The sequence below is a fragment of the Bombus affinis genome, chromosome 7, assembly GCF_024516045.1.
Source record: "Bombus affinis isolate iyBomAffi1 chromosome 7, iyBomAffi1.2, whole genome shotgun sequence".
NCBI lineage: Eukaryota > Metazoa > Arthropoda > Insecta > Hymenoptera > Apidae > Bombus > Bombus affinis.
In genome coordinates this window covers 4,587,910-4,614,203 of record NC_066350.1, presented here as the reverse complement: position 1 = coordinate 4,614,203, position 26,294 = coordinate 4,587,910, and the positions used below count along the sequence as shown (strand labels likewise).

Below are 26,294 nucleotides of genomic sequence, written 5' to 3'. Positions count from 1 at the left end.
CCGGGGGCAGAAGTGAAAGGGTGGGAGGGAGGGAAGGGTAAGGGTGCCGCTGGTATGGAGTATGGAAGCGGCGGGGGCGGAGGCGGTGGGGGCCGTGGGGGTGTCCAACCACCCTCCGCAGGTGCGAGGGGTATGGCGGGAACAGACACTACTGATGCTGCATGGCACAAACACGAACAAATGATCCTTATGGAATCGAGACATAAGCAACAATGTAAGTATACACACCAAAATTATGATATTCTTCTTTTTTTCATTCTTTCATCCTTTAGATTTGTGAATATCTTTCAGGAATATCAATTTGATGGACACTGATTTATTTACCTATAGTTCGAATACAATTTACGTAAACTGAATTTTTGTGTTACTTCTGTTTTACATTTATCAGAAATTGCAGATATTTCGCATGTCTATTTACTATTATAAAATTTTATTACAATTAATGTTTTTTCCTTTTGATATACTATATCTACATTACGATACATTGAATAACAATGATAGTTTATGTGTTACATGAAAATGTAAAATATTGATATCTTATAAAAGGACATGATTTGAGAAGTCAGTAGTTCTTGTATATAGAAACACGTGTTGCTTCGCAGCAGTGCCATTCTATTACAAGATTCTCTAAGATTTTAATTTATTAGATTTTAAAATGATAACAAAAACTTATCCTTGGTAGTCGATGCAACTTTAAATGAAATAAATAATAATAATAAATACTTAAAATGTTACAAGTCTATTAGAAATGTTAATCGATGATTTAAATTTTTAAAGTTGCACTCCTGTCTTTCCTTTTATTTAAATTCATGATGGATGCTAAGTACAAAATACGTTCTAGTTAGTATAATTAACATGCGATGAAATTTTCATGAACATTCATACATTCATATATTTACATTCTTGTACTTGATTATTGTATCGTAAATGACGTGTATCGTTTTATTTTTTGGAGTACGTTTCACTGTTCGCATTTAAATACAATGATAAAGTCGAATATTATATTGAAATAATTTCTATAAGAAAATTTTAACTAATATGTAATTATCATTTATAATGGCAATAACATACGATTTATGTATATTTGAGAAATATCTATACTTTAGACAAAGACATTAGGGTTAGATTATAGCCTTACAAGGTAGGAAATATTTAAAATCTACGCGCAGTTGACTTTTGTACAACGTGGATTTTTATGTCTAAAAATTTTGAATTGGACGTCTGTTTATTTCGAATTAGTTTATTCAGCTCGTCATAACATATCGTCGTAGCTCTGTTTATCGAAGAAAAGACAGAATAAATCCTTTTTATTCGTTGTAGCAATCATTCATATGTCCGTTGGTACCAAAAAATCATAAGAGATGTGTTATACATTACGTGTATAGTATAGTCTCTGCGTTTAGCAGAAAATTCGCAGTAGATTCTATTTATTTTGATCTTCTCTTAAGAAAATTTTCCTCCAATAAATATACAGTAATAATGATGTATGCAATAGTACACGAAATAAGGATCCTGATCGACAATAGGTTATTGGCGTTATTAGTATTCCAAACTTTCACTGTCACTTTCACAGTCTCTATTCAAAGATCTGCTGTATATAAAAATAGTGTACATCTGTAGAAGCGTTAGTTCTTCCAATTGAGTAAACAAATGAACCCTTTCGCTATCACCGTTTAAGGGGTAAATTATTATTCATAGTCCAAGACCAAGAGTATGACCTGATGTTAATAGCTTTTTCGTAGATGGAAGTATAAAGAATATCAGGGTCAGCTTCACTTTTTTAAATGAAATGTTAAATTTTTTTACTTATCTCTTGATAGAGTGTTTTAAGATGAATGTAACTACCTATAAGTCAAGGTCATTCGAGGTCGTTCAAGGCCAGGTCGGATTGGAAATAAATTACTTCAAGACATTGATCAAACACCGGCGATTTACATTGCTAGTATGTACAAGTGTTCAAAGTGATGACCTTGATCATCGATACATGCTCTAAAACGTTGCATTGCGAATAACACATGACGAATTTCATTTAAATCAATCGCAGAGCAAGCTCATCTTACGTGCTCTTTTATATGTAGTCTTTGATTATTGGTATGTTACTATATTCTTGTTGTAGTCGTTTAATTAGTCTCACAAATAAAAATCTAAAGCTGTTAAGTCAAAAAGGGGCCGTGCGTGCCATTTGTTCGTTCAAAACTTCCGTAACATTTCGTGCAGAATGAGCAGGGTATCTATCTTGTTGGATTGTCGTATGTTGAGTGAAATGATTCTGTTCTTGCAATAAGTATGTCCTTGTAATAATTCTGACGAAAAGATTGTTAAAGTTCACTCGTATTAGGACTATTTAACGTTCCATCGATAGAATATGGACCAATTATTTAATTACTAACAAATTCTCAGCAAACGTATGCAGACCAAGATCTTTGCCTGCCCACTTCTCTTAGCCACTGTGGACCAGTGATCTATCTATCAGTAGTGCATGTCGTGATGATTAATTTTCCCATGTAAATGTGGTTTCGTCCATAAACAAAATTTTAGTCAGACGTGTATCATCGTTTTGCGCTTTTCATAAGCCCTATTCGTATAATTCTAAATGGGTTTGAAAATCATTTTTACTTTACTGTTAGCGAAGTGAAATATGGAAAAGGTGAAAATTGAAATGAAGTATCTTATAAAATATTACTTCGTCAACTGTTTCCATTTTCGCCTTCTAGTTATCTTATACTAACACGTGGATTTCGTGTTACAGCTGCTAAAATGTTTATAGCGCTTCTATCATAAGTTGTTTGTTGCATCTTCTGTTACCCACGTTTTCGGTTTCATGGAAAATTTCTATAAAGCTTGAAGAGACAAAACGTAAGGGTCTGACACGATCGAGAAATCTTTCAGTACACAAACTGTCTGTCTCATAACTTTACGGCATTCATTATAAATATAAATCATATTTACTTTTCGTGTTTTTGTATAACGCATTTTGGGAAATTGTGTACTACAAAACCCCGCACTTTAGACGGTAGCATATCTCAAGCTAATATATTGATAATAACATTCATGGATACACACGAAGACACGAAAGTATTCGATTGGTATCTTAAAGCAATTTATTTTCCATTCTAGTTGATCTTAAAGAATCTTTAACGATCTTCAACTATAGGTCATTCTACTTAAACACACAGGTTCTTCTATCTAAAATGCTATATTACAAAGTATGTGAAAAACATATCATCCCATATAAAAAAGTGACATTGACCTTAATATCCCTTTTACACCTACAATTATGAAAAAACCCATTAATATCAAATTATGTCTATCTCGAAACCAAGCAAGAACAGAGATCTGATGCATATTTTTCTACTATCAAAAGTAATTCAGATGGCCTGTTGTTTTATCCTGTAACTGTATAATATTTTTGCAATTTATGAAAATATAATTTATTTTAAGTAGTAACAATTTCTCTAAAAAATTTTTCATATTGAATATTATTATAGTACTTCATATTAATTTTATATTCATAATTATGATTTATATATAAATCAAAATCTTTGTAAAATTTTAGTTAATAAGTGGTTTTAATAATACATAGAAGTCTTTCGAAATAAATATGTTTGATAAAATTGATTAAGAAAATTTTCGATATTTACTGTAATCTGAGAATTTTGAATTGAAAATATACTGCAATTTTGTACAATTTATTTAGAAAAATCATAAACAATAATACGATGTGTTTGATCTTAAATTGTATTGGCGTAATATGCATAGATAGAAATTCACCTTAATTATATAAATTGAAATTTTACTCCAAAATTTTGTTTGTTGTTTTCTTATATTGTTCTAAATCGATATTCCGAGTGATAATTTTCACTGAGATTACTTTGCATATAAGACAATATTAAAGCTTCAATCAGCACGTGTATTTCAAACTTTTTAAATTAGCGACTTATTCTTTTGCTTGTAATGAAAAATTGTTTTAACGAAAATCTGTATAACAAAGTGACAAGATGGACAATATTCAAAACAGAAGCTGGCTGAAGTTTGCACCCTCAAATGCAAGTTTTTACAAAAACGGCATTCGTTTGCCTACGACTTGTTCACATTTGTTCAACCAAAATTTTAGTTTGTTCACGCTTCAAAAAAAAGTTATCGACATATTAAAAAATGGAGTGTGAAGTTGGCATCCCAAATGCGAAGTTTCATGAAAACCAAATGGCATTCGTTTGTCCACGATTTGTTCACGTTTGACTACCTAGAATATCCATCTCTCAAAAAAGATTTATCATCCAATGGAAATTTTAAAAAACTGATAACTTTTTTTGAAGAGTGGGCCAACGAGAATTTTGGTTAAACAAATGTGAACAAATCGTGGACAAACGAGTGCCGTTTAACTTTTGTAAAAATTCGCATTAGAGGTGGCAACTTCACCCTGTTCGCAACAGATATATACATTGTGAATGAGAAAAGAGAAAGTCAAATTTATAAGTGGCGAGGAAACGTTGGCAATAGTATAGTGAGATCCATTTTTGAACTCGGCGACTCTCGAAAAATTCAAAGACTTTGACTAGACTGTCCGGCTGGCTACTGACTGATATATATTTTCGACTTGGCACTCTATCCCTCTAGCATCATGTCTTTGTGTTTTCGCTTTCTTCTACTTTTAACTTCATTTTATATCTTCTGATTAAAGAACCGAAACTGGCAAGAGTTGAACCTGTCGAATGAAAAACAATCGTATTATTTTTTAAATGGAAATTTGGAGGTATAAGAAATTTTCCGAAGAACTAGAATATCTACGGAGATAACAAAACAATATTGGTGAACATTTTACGCGTAAAGTATCACGATATGTATTCTTTTCCTTCCGTGATTTTCGTAATTAAAGAATGACGATATTATTTTGTATTCTGTATATTAGAATTATATTCATGCAATATTTTCCACATTATGTAAGATATTTTAATATAAGGATTGAAAGATATAGAGATGATACATATATGTTATAGAAAGTTGTATTTTGAGGATTTATAATGTAATATGAATTAAAAATCTATAAATTAATAGTAGTGATATTTGTTATACGATATTGTGCGGATATTATTATCGTATTTAATTTTAATTTGTGGTTTATGTGAATAGATTTTGCGAATATTCTAGGAGTTGTTTGATCTACCACCGCAAATTCTGTAACAAACAAGCTGTGTAACTGAGAATATGAATCAGTAACATATAACACATCTCTTATAATTTTTTAATGATAAGAAATATGTTAATAATTAGTATAGCAAAAGAGAGAGGTGCTGCTCTAGCCCTTTCTTAATACGCAATAGATACTGCTGCTGTGAGCTGAATAAGCTGACTAAAAAGTTTTCGAAATTTGTCAAGAAAATAATCTAATAACTGGAAGTGTATTGTTCATATGTTAATTACGTTTTGTTTGTAGTATCAGTCAGATTTGGTTGAAATTCGATATACATAATCAAGTTACATAAAGGTAAAGAATCGGTGTTTATTTTTATATAAAAGTACAATTGCATAAACTCATTTTGTTAAAGAGCAAAGTATAAGATTTATGTAAATTAATAACGATTAAATATGATCTATAGGAATTAGTTTATTGTATGATCTAATGCGAATCCATTGTAGTAATTAATCTTTAGACTAATAATTAATGTACGATACCTGTATTGATATCTGATGGTGTCTGAAAAACGATTGATTTATTTTTTAAGAATTACTTTCACTTTCAAACAATTAATATGATAGAACATAAATCTACAACATAAGTTATATTGATAATCATTAAACATTTGATATGATAATCTTCGTCTAACAATCATTTTATTTATCTAATCGCGGTTGAAAGGGACAGAATTTGTCAGAATTTTTATTTAAAAGACAATATATTTAATACATGGAAATGTAATTTAAGAGTAATCAAGTTGAAATTAGTAATAACAAATGCATTTAATAAAGTAATTGAGTTTTACCTTGAATATAGATCTTATATATTTTTGACAATACTATAAAAATTGATTGAATTTATATAAGGTACATATTAATTCATTAAATAAAAGAGAAAATTATTATTATCATGTTCAATGTTTCTTTTTAAGTTTTTATTATTATTCTCTAATGTAATTAATAAAAGCTTATATGCATGAGTCTTAATCACGTACTCATTGACAGATACTTTAACTATATCATCAAATATGTTGCATGCAAAACTTATTGTTATCCATTTCTGCCTTCACTTAACATTATTTGAACCGTAATTTTGTGTTACGTTACCATTATGACTTTTCGTTCCCAGTAATCACAATGATATTACATATAGTACTATTCTGTAACATTTCTGTGTAAAAATATTATATAACTCAGAAGATTTATAGTGAATATTATATACGTAGACATGAATAAGAGAACATAATAAAGTGAAGGGAGGAGATAAGGTCAGAAATATATATTAAATTTATATATTTATTAGATATGTTTGAAACATATACTAGATAAAGCGTAATTCTCGTTAAATCATGATGCGTTTGTGTTTTTTAAAATAAATGATTATATGGATGATATATATTGAGTTAATAATGTGTATGTGTAATAATTAAATTTAAATTAAATTTAAGTATCATATATCTGTTTTTGCATCGAAAATTAAATGATGAAATATAGATACATAAATTCGAAATATTGCAATGTATTAGGAAATTTGAAATATCATACATATTCAAATAAAACCTTTAATATTAAAGTTCTCGAATGTGTCGCAAATATATACATTATATAACTGAAACAGAACTATAAGGATATGATTATATGCAACCTAAATAAATGCTAAATAAAGCACAGAAGTACGTAAAGCCTGCGAGCGACAGGTAGCAGATGTAAATAAGTTTGGATGAACGATACCAACGTATCATTTCACATTGTTTTTCTTCCAGTTAAGTCAAGAAATATCGAACTTGATTATCCAATTAACTGGTTCCGCTCGTGTATCCATTGTTGATTCGTGAAAGAAGGGGGTGGGGGGTGGGGGGATTTGATAGCAATCGATGCGTAATATACTCTCTCATTTGTTCGTATGGAAATACAAGGTAAAAAACCAGCATCAAAAGGAGAAGTAAAATGAATAACTGATAGAAGTCGCGGTCACCTGATTTCAAGGCGACGCACTGTCTTTCTCTCGGTCGTCCTCGATACTTTCTATTATAGCCTATGGTGTTGATATACAGACGGAGGCCCTGTTCTCGAAGGGCTACTCTCTCTCTTTTCACATTTTCCGTCTCATTCTTTGGACGCAACACGCGCCGGTATAGAAGACAGACCAGCCAGTCGGTCGGCGGTTACTCCACCCCCGTGCGACACGATCAATACGCGACTCTCCTCTTTTGCTATCGTGCTCACCCCCTATCTCATTCACATATACACGCGGCAGCGTGCGCTCGTGGACGCGCGCGCGCGCCCCAACTTTCTCGTTTCCCTCTCCCATTCCTTTTCTCTTTCCATGCAGATCGTACAGGCAGAGCTCCGTAGTCAGTAACGGTAACAGCAAGAGCGAGCAACACCATCGGCAACAGCACCAGAAGCGCTCAACTGTTCGTTTTGAAGCTGTCTTTCTGTTGCTATGCTGGCTGCCCTTATCCTCTCTTCTGTTTTCTCTACTCTCCCATCTCCTTCCTCCGGTCGAGCTCTTTCCGTGCGCTGTCATCCTACAGGACAGAGATCCTGCGTCGCCTCGCTCTCCGCGTTATTCTTTTCCGTCGTTCCTTGCCAAACGATTATCCAAAACTACTTTTTTCTTTCTCCTCTTTTCGTTTCTCATTTTTTATTTCATTTCAATCTGTTCCTTTTATCGTTTTTGTTTATCTTTTGCTAACCTTTATGTTTTCACAGGTATACGCATTGTTTTTATTGTAATCTCTCGGAGGAACTGTGCAAAAATTGATTTTTTATTTCGTTCCTAACAGGTTCGATATATTTCTATTTCTTTTCTTACTTTTATCTGTACTGTTCTTTTTCGCTTGTATATATTTCTGCATTCTGGAAAACATTTCGCCCACCTTCACATATCTCTTTCTTTTCGTCATTTTATGCTTATTTTAGGCGTGACAATCTTGATGCCGATACGTTGTCAAAATACAAACGCAGTGTTCTAGAAGAGAGAAAAGTAAAATGACATTCAGTGGTGGTGGAAGTATTTTACTTTCGCAGTTTGTATTTAGTCGGTAAATGTACTTTTCTACGATCTGTATAGTTTTGTAGAAGTGTGTGTATGAGACAAAACACGCGTAGACATACATATATCCGGACAACAAAACAAGTTGCATATTTTAAAAATATATATGGTGTGTAGAGATTAAAATCTAGATTTTATAACTTCTATTTTAACAATTGCAAAACTATCTCATCTTTCAAACTTCAAACATACAAAATAGAATTTTTCCATTTTTAGCTGTTATCTTAAATTGTGAACCTCATTACATTTGTTTATTCATTATTTTATTATAGTTGAGAAGTGGATAACACACAAAAAACGATTTCACTTTTTTCCTTTATCATATCGAGTGACATTCGTGATATCAATTATCAATCAAATTGAGCAAAGACAGAAGGTTACGCTTCTATATTAAAGATCGATTTAAACTCTGATTTTAATTCAAAATAGCAAGACTTGATTATCGAATGTAAATTGCACATAATATTTCAATTTTTTGATTCAGACAACTTTCAATACAACCATACTGTTAACAGCGAAAACAGTGTATATTGATGCACACATATATGTGACAATAGTGATCACGCAGTGATCACTGATGTATATGTGCACAAAAGATCATAAAGGAAAGAGTTAAAGGGAACTTCAAAGTTAAGGGGAAATCAAAATACTTACTTGATTACAAAAAGTTTTAGTATTCTATAGAAAGAGCTAGTTATAAGAATAAGAATATTAATTACGATATATGAAATATCTTTTAATGAAAGCACAATTTTAAATGTAGATATTCCGCTCTCATTTTTAAGGAAATTAATCTCCAACAAGATCATTTACCTGCATTTTACGTAATAAGAAATTCATCCATTTATAAAAAGCCTTATAGTCTTACACAAACATGTCTCTCATTGAAGAATGCTTATAGTGAAACGGTGCGCTAACGATGCAATTATCTGTGCAGCGGTACCGTTTCCGCAATATATTTTAATACAGGAAACTTATTTGTTTTTTACGATAACAGTACAGCAGAATTTATAACTACTGTGTTGTCCCATGTATATACATATATATATATATATAATATTGTGCAATACAATTTAATAATTGTATTCGTAATGTATCAATTATGCTACATTAATATTATTTAAATATTATCATTTACGTTGGAAATATTTAAAGTTCGCAAAATAAATTAACTTTTAAAATATTCGCTCGGTTTATGGAGATCATAACATTTTGCATCTCATTTACAATTTCATGTGCACACTCTTATTTCTTCTTTTCTAAATATTATAAAAACTTTGTTTCTATGGATATAAAACGAAGAGAAATTAAATCTTCGAATTACAGTGATAAATATCGTAACGTGTATACTATTTATGCTATTCTTTGTATTATTTAATTCAATAAATATCTCTAACTGTATCTAAATCATTAATGTCACTAAAATTACTATTGTTCAAAGAATAGTAGTCATTTTTGTTTGCTTTCTTAAATTTAATTTTTATCTACTTAGTATACTCAGATTTTTATATAATTCATAACCTAATAATTCAAATTTTTAAATTATTAAATCACTACAATAAAAAGAAGGGCGTTTTCATTACAGTTTTTAACGGAATACATATACTTTCATTTCTTAACTTTCATCTGGCATTGTTGGATCATAGATGACAATAAAGATTTGAGATAGATTTGGGTTAATTTTAAAACATTTGATTTTAATTTGTATTCTGTGTCTTATGTAATAAATGTTATTTATGATTTTTATCGTGCGAAACATAGCATATAGATTAAAATAAAGTACTTTTAAATGAAATAAGTGAATCCAAACTAATATAGATTATTTACGATCCAATTGAAAATTAATCGCATTGAATCAATACTTTTTTTTTATAGTAACTATTACTAATCTGATTACATCTCAACTCTTTATGAACAAATGATAGTGTTATAAAGTTAATAATGTCATAGAAAAATTGCGCAAAAGTTATCAACATTTTGTTCAACCTATTCGAAGGAGATGGTCGTTTATCAGACGTCAATGACCGATTATAATTTCTTATATCTTATTTTATAATCGATCATACCTTTTACATCTTACATCTATGTTAAAACTTCTTTCGAACTTGGCGATGCTTATATTTCACCTGTGATGCATACTTCAGATTTTATAAGAGGGTTATCTCCTACTCTAAAGCAGTTACTCAATAAAAAAATATACATATGTATTATGTTCATGAAAATATGTTGGCTGTGTACACGTCTAATAAGCATATTTACCTATGCTGTTTCAATATTAGCGTGAAGTATAATAGTGTGTACGTAATACCGAATAGTTTGTACGTACATTAAAACTGCGCTAGTGATTTTAAATATGATAGATCAAAGTTTGCGTTTACTCATTTACTAGGTCATTTATAAATTAATGTAATATAAACTTATACAAACATTAAGATGAATGATTTAAATAAAATATAAATAAAATTGGGAGGAGTTTATTAAGGAAAGTAAAGTAAGTTCTTTAAATTATGTTTTTTTAAGTTTCTGATTTAATTATCGAATTATCTCTCACAATTATCAATCGAGAAATTCGAAATGATATACATAATGTACTTCGAACGTACAATTTTTATATTTGAGCACGTTCGAAGAAGTAAATTAGCGAAACAGTAAGTTACCTTTATCACAACACATTTGATATTTTGGAAGCATTAAATATTAGTAGCACGTGCTCCCTTAACACTCGTACCAAACAAACAGTTGCGTTACGTCGTCGTCGTCGTCGTCATTATCGTCGTCATTGTCGTCGTCATTGTCGTCGTCGTCGTCATCGTCGTCGTTGTCGTCATCGGTGATAGTTGTATGCTGATATGCACAGGCTCGTCAAAGTATTCGAACGCTTATGGACAACCTTTATGGATATACAATGGTTGCGAGAAATATTTACACACACTCTTATTTCTCAATAAAGCTTTGTGGAACAAATGACAAGTTGTTGATTAGTTAACAGATTGATTGAGGATTACTGTCTAGTATCCAGAGGTTAGATACCATAAAAAGTCAATTACTTAATAATATATAATTTACTACTATTAATTTGTAAACAATTGATCAATAATTTTATGTAAAAATGGAAAACGTATATTTTCACAAGCTTTTTTGATTAAATTATTATTTTATTTTTATTTAAGTTAATAATATGTGGTATTAGCTCGGATTCAACTAAATATATGATCTATTATGACCGTCAAAGTTATGTAAGGTCAAGAATGGAAGAAATAGTTTGAACATTTCGTAACACTGTAATTACTAGTATGTTTTATACTAAGGCTATGTATTATATTTAATGTAATTTTTATTATAGTTCTGTTAATTACATTTTTGATAGTTTCTGCCAATGTTGTATGATGCATTGCTGCACTTTATCTTGTTTCGCAAATTACATACATATTTTAATAACAAATAAATTGTAACAAAGTACTCTTTTTCTTTCATCTAATGGTTTGTAATCATAAAAATATTCCTTTTCATCTCTTACACTATTGCTTGTTTATAAAATGATTTCAGAAAATTGTCATATAGTATAGAATGCAATTTTTACATGACAGTTATCACAAAATATCTCATTTATTCAACAAAGATTGTGACTGGTAGTAGCTACTTGAGAAAGACTAGGTGGTGTACATTTACGAATACTCTCTGGGGGCAGTTTTAGAGAATGGTTGTATATGGGTGAAAGTCAGTCTATATCAAGAAACATGAATGAAGCGGAATGCGTGCTAGTTATCGCACGACCTATGTCAGTCTTCGTGACCTCGTTGCGTGGATTCTCAATCACATGTACTGTAACATTGTACATACGAGCTGTGTATACCGTGACTAAACTACTTTTAAGTGAACTTTCGTCTTTAGTATCAAATACTAATTAAATACCAACGATTTTAATATCAGAAGAAGATTTTCAAATTGATAATTTATACCTTAGGTCTTAAAAGAAGGGAGTAGATACAATTATGAGAAATTGATCTCATTGTAACGTAAATGCAGCTTGATCTGTTTACATTCTAATTCTAAATTATGATCGTCGACGATCAGATTCGAATTCTCTCATTCAGATAGTTTCAATTTATAACTAGAGGAATTAGTATTCATCATTCAACGAATGACTCGCAAAATTATTTAGTAATTAAGAAATTAAATGCTTTAATATTTATTTCCTGCCAATTAGAGTAGTAAAAATATTAAAGCAAGTTATATTGATATGTCGATTGATAGCCTTTAAAAGTAATAAATAAACTGATCACTGACGATAAATATATTAATAATTAGTATTAATTTGGTAATGTTTAATTTTCAGTAAGCGGAAGGGCGGGTGCAGGCGGTGGCGGTGGTGGAGGCGGCGGCGCGCCCCTTTACGGTCGTCTGGTAGCTGAGGAGCCATTACCTCCTACAGTATGTGGGGGTGCCGGTACCGGTGGCGGTACTGGTGGGGTTCCGCAAGAAACCCCCGCGGATATACACGCTATGCAAGCTAGGATACCCCATAGGTTTCGTGATCCAGCTACGGCACCTCTTAGGAAACTCAGTGTAGATCTCATCAAAACTTACAAGCACATCAACGAGGTGAAAGATACTTTTCATTTAACAAATCATTTATCGTTTTTCAATTATGCTTCTTTTTCTCCTCAAGTCTGTTTATTGTTGTTTTTTTGATAAAATTATAAAATTATACTATCCTTGGATCTTGACTTCGATTCACAGAAAAATAGTTTGAAAATCTGATTTTTACAATAATTATAACATTATTGAATATTACTATTAAATAATTATTGACGTAGTTAAAATGGTAAAAAGTTAAAAGGCTAAGAATACAAAATTTACAAGTGGTGCAATTAAAATACGTATTCTGTTTTCTTTGTTTCGATTTTCAATAATAATAGTAAAAAATTCAGCAATGGATAGAAATTATGTCGATTAATGATTTTTATAATAAATAATTGTTACTAACCTCTGCTCAATAGTCGTTCGTTTACATTAGATTTACTCGGTGCGTTTAGGTCACAAATAATCAATATTTAAATATATTTGCCTTTAATATTATGTACAAATTAATTGGTTATCTTTATCTTATCCCTTCCTTTCTTATCCATCTTCCTCCACGTATTTCACAGTATACCCACCTCTTCCTCTGCTTTGTCTCATCTACGCACGTAACTTCTTTAACTACATACTTACTTACCTACATACTTATTTATTCACCTTCTTTTCTCTCCTAGCTGTCCATTCTTTTGTTAAACATAAAGACATAATTAATGGTTTTGTTGGTAACCTATAGTAATAATTCTCATTGTTTTTTTCTTTTATAAAAGAAATAATAGCAAATGGTTTGTAAACATTTAGAACCTAAAATAGTTTTAATTTATATTTTTATTAATATAAACAAGATCGTACATCACTAAGTAGAATAATGAAAATGTTATGAGCAAAAGATCATTTAATTTTGGATGGAAAACAAATAATAACAGATAAACTTGCGATTTACATGTATCTCTTATAATAAAAATTGTAGTGCCTTCAAAATTCTCAAATATTTTCTATAGCATTGCAAAAAAAGATACGAAAATATCCTACATTCTTCTAAAGACAGTCCAAGATTCTATTTCTCTCTTTCTTCATTCTTCTACGTCTTCAATCAAGTTCTTCGGGAATTTTTCATTCTATCAATAATTTATTATTATATTATAATAATTACCCAATTAATCTATTGAATGATAATTTACAATAATATTATAGCATAACGTAATAATATAATAATATCATATGCAATACAATATTATTATAGTGTTTTATACTTCTACTTTTCTTTGATGCTAAACATATATATTTATTTTCTTGACAAACCTTACACTTAACTCAATTACTAACTTTTTATCTTTATTTTGTGCAGCTTATTTCTATTTCTTTGTTTCTGTCTTTATCGTTAAAAATACTATTGTGATATAAAATATTGATAAACGAAATCTGTCAAATGCATTAATGAATAAAAAGTGCAGAAGAATTAAATCAGTGCTCTGTGCTTCTTCAAATTTTTAAATACTTTTTATAATAATATTCATACAATAAGTCTTCATTAATTTTTATCTTGCACTTTTCTTTTGTAGAATAATTTTGTCTTCCTTAATTATATCTTGCTACTTACAAGTTATGTCTTTCAATTTCTTTATCCTTATTTTATCTTTACTTGGATTTGACTAACTCCACGTTTTGTTTGTGCTATATTTTTTTTCATTTTATTTTTTGCTTAATCCATTCTATCATTAGAAAAAATTGAATACTAACTAATCTATATATGAGAAAGGATGGAAAAACCAACAAAAGCATTTGAAAATGAAATAAAAATACGTTGCGCATAAAATATGTTATAATACTTGCATTTATTTGAAAACTAATAATTTTTATTTGAATTCTGACTCTGTTTAATAATCAAATTATTATAAAATAAGATATCCATCTAATACTTAAAAAAATTTTTAGTAGTTTATATTGTCTAATGTAATATTTTATAACCTGTAGTATATAATTTTCTGCTTCATTAATTTGTTCGTTTTTTTCATAGGTTTATTATGCTAAGAAAAAGAGAAGGGCGCAACAGATGCAAGGAGAAGATGGTTCCCATAAAAAAGAAAGAAAATTGTACAACGATGGTTGGGATGACGATAATCATGATTATATTATCAAGAATGGGGAAAAGTTCCTCGATCGTTATGAGATCGATTCGCTAATAGGTAATAATGCTCTAGACTATAAAGATGCTCGGCTATGTTCTATTCTATTGAATATGAGTCATTTATAACGAGAAATCCGTTATTAATATTATATAACAACGGAATTGGAAAAATTACAAAAGAGTGTTATATGAAAAATAATGTACAAAGTATCTTTGAGAAAAGTAACCTTCTTAAGTAAAATGGGAAAAGAGGGAAAACGATGTAAAAGATATTCTCATAATGCTAAATACCTATAGCTAATAGATAAATGTAGAAAATTCTCAATGTGGTTATATATAAGCGTATTCTTTTATGCAAAGTTAAATTTACGAAAATCATTGACTTATTCTTAATATATGTGCTATTTTCAGCAATATTATTTGTAATTATAGTACAATCCTACAACTAATTTTAGAATTTATTTGGATAAACTTATTGTTTTATTACATTATATGTACCATTGTAAATATTAATGCTTTTAATCATTTCTTTAATGTTTATCTTTTTAAATATGAGTATTTTAAATATTTCTGAGACATATTTTTCTCTATTTTACCTGTAATACATTTAGTAATATCTAATTATGTACATCTTTTAAGAAGGCTGTTTCCTTTAGCAATACTCTATATAAATATCAAAAATTTAAATATTTAGTTAAATTAAACAGTTAAATACAATCTTTAATATATATCTTTATATGTATGGTAAAGTACGATAAATATAATTTTTATGACATGAAATATTTGCATTTTATAGGTAAAGGCAGTTTTGGCCAAGTAGTAAAAGCGTTTGATCATGAAGAACAAACGCAAGTGGCAATAAAAATTATCAAGAACAAAAAACCTTTTCTAAATCAAGCGCAAATCGAAGTGAGGCTATTAGAAATGATGAACAGGGCGGATACCGACAACAAATATTATATAGGTTGGTTACTATATCTTATAATTAGATATATATATATATATATATATACGTACTACTTAAATCAAATTATTTATAATTACTTCATAATTCAAATTTTTTAATTACAGTTAAACTAAAAAGGCATTTTATGTGGCGGAATCATTTATGTCTGGTATTTGAACTGTTATCGTATAATCTATATGATCTACTTAGAAATACGAATTTTCGAGGAGTGTCGTTGAACTTAACAAGGAAGTTTGCACAGCAACTGTGTACTGCCCTTTTGTTCCTGTCTACACCGGAATTGAACATCATTCACTGTGATCTGAAACCCGAAAACATACTTTTGTGCAATCCCAAACGAAGTGCGATAAAAATAGTGGATTTTGGTAGTTCATGTCAACTTGGACAAAGGGTGAATATCTGACGGCATACCATAATTTGATAATATCCAGAAACTAATTGTTGTGAATATTACTCACAGATATACCAGTATATTCAATCCAGGTTTTACCGGTCTCCTGAAGTCTTATTAGGAATACCTTATGACCTTGCGATAGACATGTGGAGTCTAGGATGTATTTTAGTTGAAATGCATACAGGAGAACCTCTGTTCAGTGGGGCCAATGAGGTAACAATTATAACTTATTAAGTTAAATTATTAACTTATTGAACTCTCACCTATGATGTAATTTGATTGCAGAGTATTTTAGTATTAATTTATTTCATGTATTATAATATATTTAATATATAATCATTTAATCTACAATATATAATTGTTTTTCATTGCAACATTATAAAGTACGTAATTCTTATTGAAAAGTAAGTATTTTTTATTTATTATTCATTTTTCTGTTTCACAGGTCGATCAGATGAATAAAATCGTAGAAGTACTAGGAATGCCACCGAAACATATATTGGACCAAGCGCATAAAGCGCGGAAATACTTTGACAAAGTCCCCACGGATGGCTCGTATGTGCTGAAAAAGTCAAAGGATGGTAAAAAGTACAAACCTCCTGGTACAAGACGCTTACATGATATCTTAGGTGTCGAAAGCGGAGGCCCTGGTGGTAGAAGGATAGGTGAACCTGGTCATTCAATTTCCGATTACCTCAAATTCAAAGACTTGATCCTGCGAATGTTAGACTTTGATCCGAAAACAAGAGTGACACCGTATTATGCACTTCAGCACAATTTCTTTAAGCGTACAGCCGACGAGGGGACCAACACAAATATTGCTGCTGCCAACAGTGCTAACACGAGCCCGGCAGTGGTATCGATGAGCCAAGATCATGGTAAGTTTCTAAAACTTCATAATGCATAAAGCAGCATTTTTTGCTTACTGGGTCGTTTTACACGCGTGAAGGATAAAGATGTTTTCCTTTAAATCTGGAATTTTTGTTACCTATTACCATTGATTTTAAATCATAGTTTAAGCAGTTTGTATATAATACAGTTTCTACTTTCAATAAGATTCTTAATCATCTTCACTCGTTAAGTTGTCCTACACTGATAAATAAAATAAAATTAGATAAACTACACTGATATATAAAATAAACTAAATTTTAGTAAAATAAAGCATGTGATAATATATAAATAAAAAATTTTAGGTGGATAATTTAATTTTTTTACATCAATTTTAAATAAAGTTACATTTGATATTTCTATATTTAGAATAAATCTAAATCTAGTAATAAATTTCTGTTTATTTAAAAGACGCACGTGCTGTTTACAATATAAAATATATAATAATTACACGGATTATGCAAATAATCGTTGCAAAGAGACTATGTATTGCTTAAAAAGTACACAGTTTCAGTAAATATACAGTTCTCGCTATACGTTAAATTTATAACTTCGTTATTTAATTATTTTAACTTAAAAAAAAATTTGTATAATCTTATGATTGAAAATTTGTCTGATTGTTTCCACTTGCTTCTCATATAATGTATAGCAACTTTTGTCTTATACAGCTAAAATGTACTTCTTTATATAGATATATAAAATCTATAAATCTATATAAAATCTAATTGAAGTAACATACATATAAACATGTTTTTTAATTCAGTGTTTATAATTGAACATCCAATCGAGTTCAAGCTTCTGTGATAATTTAGAAATATTATACATATCTAAAAGTTAATGAATTAGAGAAATACAGTGACTCTCTTGTGTTGAACTTTTTAAGGAACTGCGGCATTGTATTGAAGATTTAGGCAGGTTTTAATTTGTGCAGAAAATAAGACATTTGCTTATATAATTACATATTTCATAATAAATAAAAATTATTTATGAAATAAACAAAAGATTGGCACTTATAAAGTATAATTATTTATATTTATTAAAAATTTGTTTAAATAGAAGATCTGTTTTATTAATTACATTTTAGTAAAGATATAAATCATAATATAATATCAGTGAATATCAACATAAAATGTATATTTGTCTGATATATTTTATTTTCTGCGCAAACTAAACGATACTTGTTGTTGCCCGTAGATATGATGGGGGGACAGTACGTGGCTCGATGACTGTCGTATCCGCGGGGCGGCGACGACCTGTCCTAGGCCCCAACCCTAATCTTACTTACTAACATAAGTAAGTTCTGTCTAACAAACAATCCTACAAGCTAAAAGACTAACAATGTCCCTGATAATCATATCCTGACCTCGGATGTAATATACGAAGCCTTGCTTGCTTGAATAAAAGAACTTGCACTTCTGATTTTTTTAAAGATGAGATACGGATTTATATTGATTGCCCGTGTCTCTGTTCTTCGATACAGTGAACTCTTATAAGTTTTATATTTATTATCATAAATTCTATTATTTAAATTATTATATTATTATGAAATACATTAGATTTTAAAAGCAGTAAATATTAAATTCTAAGAATATGTTCTTTGTAATGTGTATATCCGCAGTTATGAGGAATGCAAGTATAACAAATAACAATAATTTATGTATGACATATATTTTATTGCATATATATTTTTTTATTAATTCTTTCGTTTTCAGAGAACATATTCTTGTTAAAAGTAATTCAATTTGCATATCTGTATTAAGTTTTTATTCTGTAGAGCAACTACTTCATTGTTTTGTAATTTATTTCATGCATGCTTTAACCGCTTGCATATAGCATGCGAAGTGCATCTTCATTTATAACGTACGAAACATTAAATTCCGTTGTTGCAGTAAACATTTTATTGATTTATAATCTGCACATTTATCGTTTTACATTCATTTTTTTTAGTATGATTTCTTCTGACTTGTACATTCTTACCTGAAAGCGACTATCTAAATGTTCATTAAAATGGTTTATATAGTTAATGTATAACTAATTGTAATTTTATGTACGCATATAGTGTCCTAAAAAGTACATATTTTTAAATAATAAGGAATCATAGAATACAAAGGAAGACGATTTTAAAGAGTAGTGTAAACAATACTTTTTTAATTAATTGCACTTTGCGATGAATGAATAACTACAATATTTAGTTGGTTTTAATTTAGTCTAACTTATTTAATCACTTATGTAACATAAATCAAAATATATTACATAAAATATTAATGTGATAATATTAAGAAAGATTTTTTATCGGCTTGTTATTAAAATTGTCATTTAAATGTAATGGTATCTAATGATAAAATCTAATAAAAAGAGTAGTTATAACATTATTAACACAATAGGTATATGTCATTAAAACATAAAAAACATATTACTTTTTTTCTCTTTATTAGTTTATTTTTACCTCATAAGTTTGTCAGATTTATTCTGATATAGCTAGCAAATAACAGATAATATAAATGTATTTATGGAATACTTTATATAAAATAGAAATTATGAGATAACAATTTCGTAAAAGACGCAACTCTTAGAAATCGTCTTTCTAATTTTATGTACATGAATCATAATTTTGGTAAAATATGTTTAAACTTGTTACGTTTTCGATTGACCCGAAACAAAGATGAACAGTTAGTTATTGCTTAGATATCGATAATTGATCAATCGGTATCGGTATATTTAGATATCAATGAAATCTAAATCAAAGCTGTTGACTATACGAGAGGAAAACGAAACGTTAAGTTCAATGCCTGGAATGTATCCCCGTAGTATTTTGAAAACTTTTTTATTTGTTTTAACTTTCTTATAGTGACATTCTATAGTAAGAGATAGTAATCCATTGGATGATCTTTGCATTAGTGTGAAAATGGTTAAACTGTTTATCTAAGGTTGTGTTTTCTTAATGTCCCAGGACTGGTAACCATGTCAGGACAGGGAAGCAACAACAGTGGCAATCCGATGCAAGTATCAAGTCTCCCTGGTGGCTATCAGCCAATGGAGTGCGAGTCATCACCTCGTCATTTGGGGAATCGACGCGTTGTTACAACAAACTATCCGTCAACTTCGGCCACTGGGGTGTCTGCATCCGGCCCGATGTCCATGCAATCTGTAGACAGTTCCCTGATACAAAGCTCTCTTGGATCGTATAATAGCCTAATTCTCCCTGGTATACCCCATCTGCCTGCGATGATGACCTCACCGATGATTCAGCAGCAGAACTTTTACAATTACGGTTATTCAACGACTGATACGCACGGAATAGTCAGACAACCGTCGACAGTCTCAACCGGCAAACAAAGAGACCCAGAAAGGGAAGACAGTCCTATGGTTGGAGTATGCGTCCAGCAGAGTCCAGTTGCTATTCACTGAAACGAAACAGAATAAAAAGGAACTACGGCGATGGCCAATTACACATACTATCGTCGCGTTAGCGGTACCGTCAAAAATATATATTAGGTGATTATATATAATGTATATACGAAGTTCATGACGATACCGTAAAACCTATCGTACTGTTTATGAAAAAAAGAAAAGAAAAAGAGGGAAATGAGAACGGGCAGTAGGAAATTTGAAGTCCTTCCCCATTGCATTGCTTTGCATTTCGTCGTTTTATTGGTTATGAGAAATAATTTGAGACAAAAGCACTACAAATATAGTATTGCTGTGTAAACACGTTGAAAAAATAAGAGTATATTAGTAAGAGTACATTGTTTCAAACTAACAGCTTAAAACAAAAACGAAATATAAAAGACAGATTAATAAAGCAATTCATCATACGAGAAATTCTTCGTTCGTTTATGAGAAAAAAAGATTTTAAAAATATATGAGTGGCTTCTTTAAAAACAAAAAGATGGTGAGGGGAAGAAAAAGAGAACAAGAATGAGAAATATTCAGTTAAAAAATAGAAATACGAAGGAATGCAAAGAAAAACATGAGGGAAACTTCCTTTTTCCATTTTGTCTTTCTCTTCTTAGTTTTTTTTATTTGTCTATCTTAAGAAGCCGACTGGTCTTACATTGGGCACGGATATACCGCGTCCGGCACAGAAGCTTATGATACTTTGCTTATGAGCACGGACAGACAAACATGGTCTAGTGAGGATGAACCCAGCTGGCCTCTCGGGTCCTGCCCGATTCTGCAAACACTCCAAATGCTTTAGTCGCGTGCAAACGTCGTTAATAAATTTTGGCACCCAAACTGTGTGGCCTAGAGAGCGAAAAAGTGATAATTACTATTATTAAAAATGCATTAAACAGAAGGAAAAATAAGAATTACCAGTGTAAGCATATACTCCAATAGAGTTTTATACACAATGTCACGAATATAAACGGTTTAGCAAGTAATTGCTAGCAAACAGTCGCGTCAAATGCTAGTTATTTGTACAATATACATAGATAAATGATAAGAGTGCAGCTTTAGGATTTAGCTTTTAAGTGTGAAAGAGGAGAACACTGACATTGTAAACTCGACTCTTTTATTTACTTTGATGAATAGAAAAGAGGACGTTGCAAACGTCAGTTTGTTACCGATGAAGGACTTTAAACAAACGAGGTTTGCATGATTTAACAACAATACATATTTATACAGAAGACAGTAATAAGAAAGTTAAAAGGCAGTATACACATAAGATCAAGATCGATATAATCATACAAAAACCTAGATACTTTATAATAAACGATACGCGCGTACTCATATACATATGTTTCCAATGGCAGTCGTAATTGATTTTTGCCGTTTCACTTTGGTAATAGTAATGTTATTTATATTATATTAATATACCTTCAGCATAAGTTTATAATCGTTTTCTGGCACTTGCACATTTCTTTTCAAGTTCTGATAATTGTATCGAACGATATGGTCCTTCTAATGAATTTCTCTTATTTTTTCATATTTGGTTATAGAGTACCGACGACTAGGAACGTAAATTTCGATGCCAGAATGCGAAATATTAAATACAAACAAATTGTGTCAATAACGATAAGATAATATAAAACAAGACACGACGAACGATGTAAATTTTCGATACTTATTAATAACATATACTGCAACAAATAATTCTTGAGATATTTTGCATGTTTCTATTCTTTGTTGTGGCATATACATTAAACAGGTTGATTTTTAAAATTATTTTACGATATTTTATTGACCGTTTTGTACTATTTTACAGAAACGAAATATACATTCGAATGATACTTTAATATTTTATTGTATGCAGTATGTCAGCTTCTTATCGGCTTATTCGAAGCATGTGATTATATAATTTTAACATTGTTTGTTCAGGTTTTTAATATTTTGTTTTTAATAACACCGATTTTGAATATTTTTCATTCATAATATTATAATTTACATGAAAGAAGCTTAACTTAAAATATGCATCGTTTTCTCGAGGAAATTTTTTCTGTACACCTCAAGAGAATTTCAAACTTACATTAATTGCCTTATTTTCTATTATACGAATTTATGAAAGAGAATGAAATGTTTGAATTTTCGAGAATTGCTTGTTTAGATAGGCTGCTTAGAATCCTGCATTTTTTAAATATTTGCATTGTGAAGATTTGCCGATAGACGTAATGACTCGCGAAACGACATTCGTTCGAATTCATAGATTTCTACCATCAAGTACTAAAAAATTTATATTAGTATTTTTACTTCGCCCTAATGTATGACGATCATTGCTTATGTTATGTTAACTTTAAAAGGTATAACGAATTTCTGTTTTAAGTGGAATAAATAAGAAATGATAAACGCAATGGTGTAAATTCGATCTAAAATTATAATTACTAACAACCATGAAGTTATTCTTAAATTTCTATGTTAGCGAGAAACATTTTGCCGTGACGATATCTCTCAATAACTTTATAAAAAGAGTATGGAAGAGGGAAAGCGAGAAAAAACGAAAATGTGCGTGTGCGTGTGCGTGTGCGTGCATACGCGCGCGCGCGCGTGTGTGCGTGCGTGTATGTGTGTACGTGCGTCGTGCGTGCGTGTGTTGTGTATGAGAAAGAAAGAAAGAAAGAAAGGGAGAGAGAGAGAGAGAGAGAGAGAGAATGATTTTTCAAACAGAAAACATTGTTTGTCAGATTTAGTCAAGATTTTTCATGACAATTTCTGACATTTCGATAATCTTGTTGAACGGCAAAAATCAGTACGCTCTATAAACGTAGACAAAATGTGTGATGATTCCACACATGCCCTCTTCCGAATTCACGTTATTATGTATTGTGCTCATCAGTCCTCCAAAGAACTAGAATTCCTGCTCCTTCTTCTCTTCTTTTCTCTCTCTCTTTTTTTTTTTTTTTTTTTTTTTTACTTATGTATTTTGGTACGAGGAAAGTTCACTTTTGATAAAATTGTGGCACAAGAAGCTGTATTATAAGAAAATGTCTTCTAAGTCCTTTTTTCGTTAAAAGGAAACGAGGAAAGATTTAGAAGAGGTTGACTTTTGAGCACAATGCAGTTTTTTCCAACGTATCATCGAAGCATTTTCTCATCTGACAATTATTAATTTTTACGAAAACGAGTACCATTACTTTGATTAAATAAAAGATAAAGTGATTGATTGTATCCTATCACTTACTAGTAAATTTAGTAGAGTTGCCGCTTGTAAAAAAAGGCGATGATCGTTACATAAAATTGAAATTCAAATTCGTTCAATATTTACAATGAAAAAGAAGGGGAAATGTTTTAAATGTGTGCAATTTCACTAATTACTATGGAGATCTTTAATAAAAAATACTCGGAAGAGTGGTGGTCGATTATTCGAAAAAGAAAAAAATTGGTGAAACAAAAGAAGTATATGTCGGATAACAAATGAAATTGACAAATTTTCGTTAGAAAGTGGAATTCATATATTATACAACAATAGATTCATTTCAAACGCGCCAATTAATTTTTCATATAAAAACTTTTTACACAGAGAATACGTTTCAAAATATTTTCATATTTTTCCATTTGTAACGTATATGTTTCTTATAGTTTTTGTATCCCGAAAAAATTTGTCCACTCAACAATTGTCGCAAAATGTAGAGTATTTATGCCAATTAGCAAACAACAGAGTTGTATACATTTAAATAGTATAAGAACCGATCACGATTCGTGTTTCAAATAATTTTAATTGAATAAAATTTAATTAATTTGCTGTCGATATATCACTAAAAAACTTTTGTATATTTTTTATTGCTTCATAATGGGATAAAGAATATCTTTATATTTTGAAAAAACGTGCTATTTTATTAGTTTGTGTCTAAAAAAAATTAAAACAACTTCATCAGGGTATGTATTAAAAAATTCACTTTATGCTTTTTTCACTCAAATCATTAAATTGCTTAAATGATTTGAAACCCATACATTATATTTATGTAAATCTTAAAACAAATTCTTTGAAACACATTGTGACTGGATTAAAATACCATAAGTTTCCTAACGTCATGTGTAAAAACATTGTGTTCAGAAAATATACTATAATACACGACTGATGTATGCCTGTTATGCAAAGTGCGTACGTCTATAGACGAGAAGAAATGATGAGTACACATCCATCATTTCAGTTTCTTGTTTGATGATTGCACACGCTAACCGACATAAAAAATGTAAGGAATGAATACAGAAAACAAACTGAATTAAGAAAAACCAATTTATTAAGATGAAAATTAACAAGCCTCCATACAAGATGAAGAAAAAGTTGTATCTACCCTGTAAACATTTTCATATTATATTATATTACATTATATTATTATTGCTATTATTACTACTACTATTATTATTATTGTTATTATTTTTATTTTTATTATTATTCATCCTGATATTACTTCTGTCGTTATCATTACTATCACTATTATGATTATGTGATTAATATTTTTATTATTGTCTTTATTATGATTATTACCATTATTCTTATTGTTATTACCACTACTATTGCTATTCCTACTACTATTACTACCATTACCATCACCATCATCCCTCCTATTACCACTGTTACTATTCCTGCTATTAAACTGTCACTATTACTACTACTACTGCTACTACTACTACTACCACCACTACTACTACTACTACTACTACTACTACTACTACTACTACTATTACTACTACTATTACTACTACCACTACTACTACTACTACTACTACTACTACTACTACTACTACTACTACTACTACTACTACTACTACTACTACTACTACCACTACTACTACCACCACCACTACTACTACTACTACTACTATTACTACTACTATTACTACTACTACTACTACTACTACTACTACTACTACTACTACTATTACTATTGCTATTGCTATTACTATTACCACTGTTATAATTATAATTATTGCGATTATTGCAATTATTGCGATTATAATTATTATGTTATTTCTATTTTATTTTTATTTTTATTATATATAATAATGTAATTGAAAATTTTTGAAACGATATTACATAAGGTTAATAATAAACAAACGCATCTTCATTTTTGTTGTTATATTTTTGTTAGCCTCCTGAAGTCCTGTTTAAATAAAAAGCATTCAGTTATCTCTACGAAAGGAAATGTAACAGTTATAGAATGATTTGTTATATTTTTATGAATGCATTTGTTGTCTGTGGAAACTAACTACTGAGAACATTGTAAGTACTATAAATTAAATTTGATTATAATTTAGTGGAAACATAATCGTATTCTACTTTCCTCATTCCACATAGGTAATTTTGGCACTAATCGAAACATATTTTATGTAATTATATTAGGAAAATGTAACGTATTTGGTAGTAATTTATAACATTTAAATAGTCTTACAATAATTTAATTGTGTTACATTCCACTCGCAATTTTATTTATTCTTAGCTAAGTAAATGGGATATCTATGCTGTATAATAAAGAAATTGATTATAAAATGTATATCTTCGTAGAGAAGAACAAAATTGTAATTAATTCATTTTAATTTTATTTCTTACTATTGTAGAGATTTAACAAATTTATCTTTTTCTCTATGCAGCAATTATTATTTTTCTACAAAGTTATCCGTACTTTTGTATATTAGAAGATTATTATATTATTAAAAGATAAACATCAAA

General features: G+C 29.8%; 1 protein-coding gene across 5 annotated transcripts; it reads left to right on the top strand.

Moving 5' to 3' along the window:
• Window positions 1-39: 39 nt before the first annotated feature.
• LOC126918703 (serine/threonine-protein kinase minibrain) lies at window positions 40-24,971 on the top strand. 5 transcript variants are annotated; one of them, XR_007711417.1, is made up of 9 exons: window positions 40-214; window positions 12,570-12,835; window positions 14,829-14,997; window positions 15,736-15,903; window positions 16,011-16,297; window positions 16,367-16,513; window positions 16,746-17,178; window positions 20,139-20,683; window positions 21,226-24,971. XR_007711417.1 is itself a non-coding variant. In XM_050726909.1 (9 exons), exons 3-9 carry the CDS (start codon window positions 12,737-12,739, stop codon window positions 20,594-20,596), a joined length of 1,761 nt encoding a protein of 586 aa, XP_050582866.1. In that variant the 5' UTR covers window positions 7,546-7,964; window positions 8,101-8,222; window positions 12,570-12,736; the 3' UTR covers window positions 20,597-24,971. The 5 variants fall into 5 exon arrangements, 4 of the variants coding, with proteins under 4 accessions (XP_050582864.1, XP_050582868.1, XP_050582866.1 ...); XM_050726909.1 differs by lacking the exon at window positions 40-214 and adding exons at window positions 7,546-7,964; window positions 8,101-8,222 and having other exon boundaries at window positions 20,139-24,971; XM_050726907.1 differs by having other exon boundaries at window positions 20,139-24,971.
• Window positions 24,972-26,294: the final 1,323 nt, after the last annotated feature.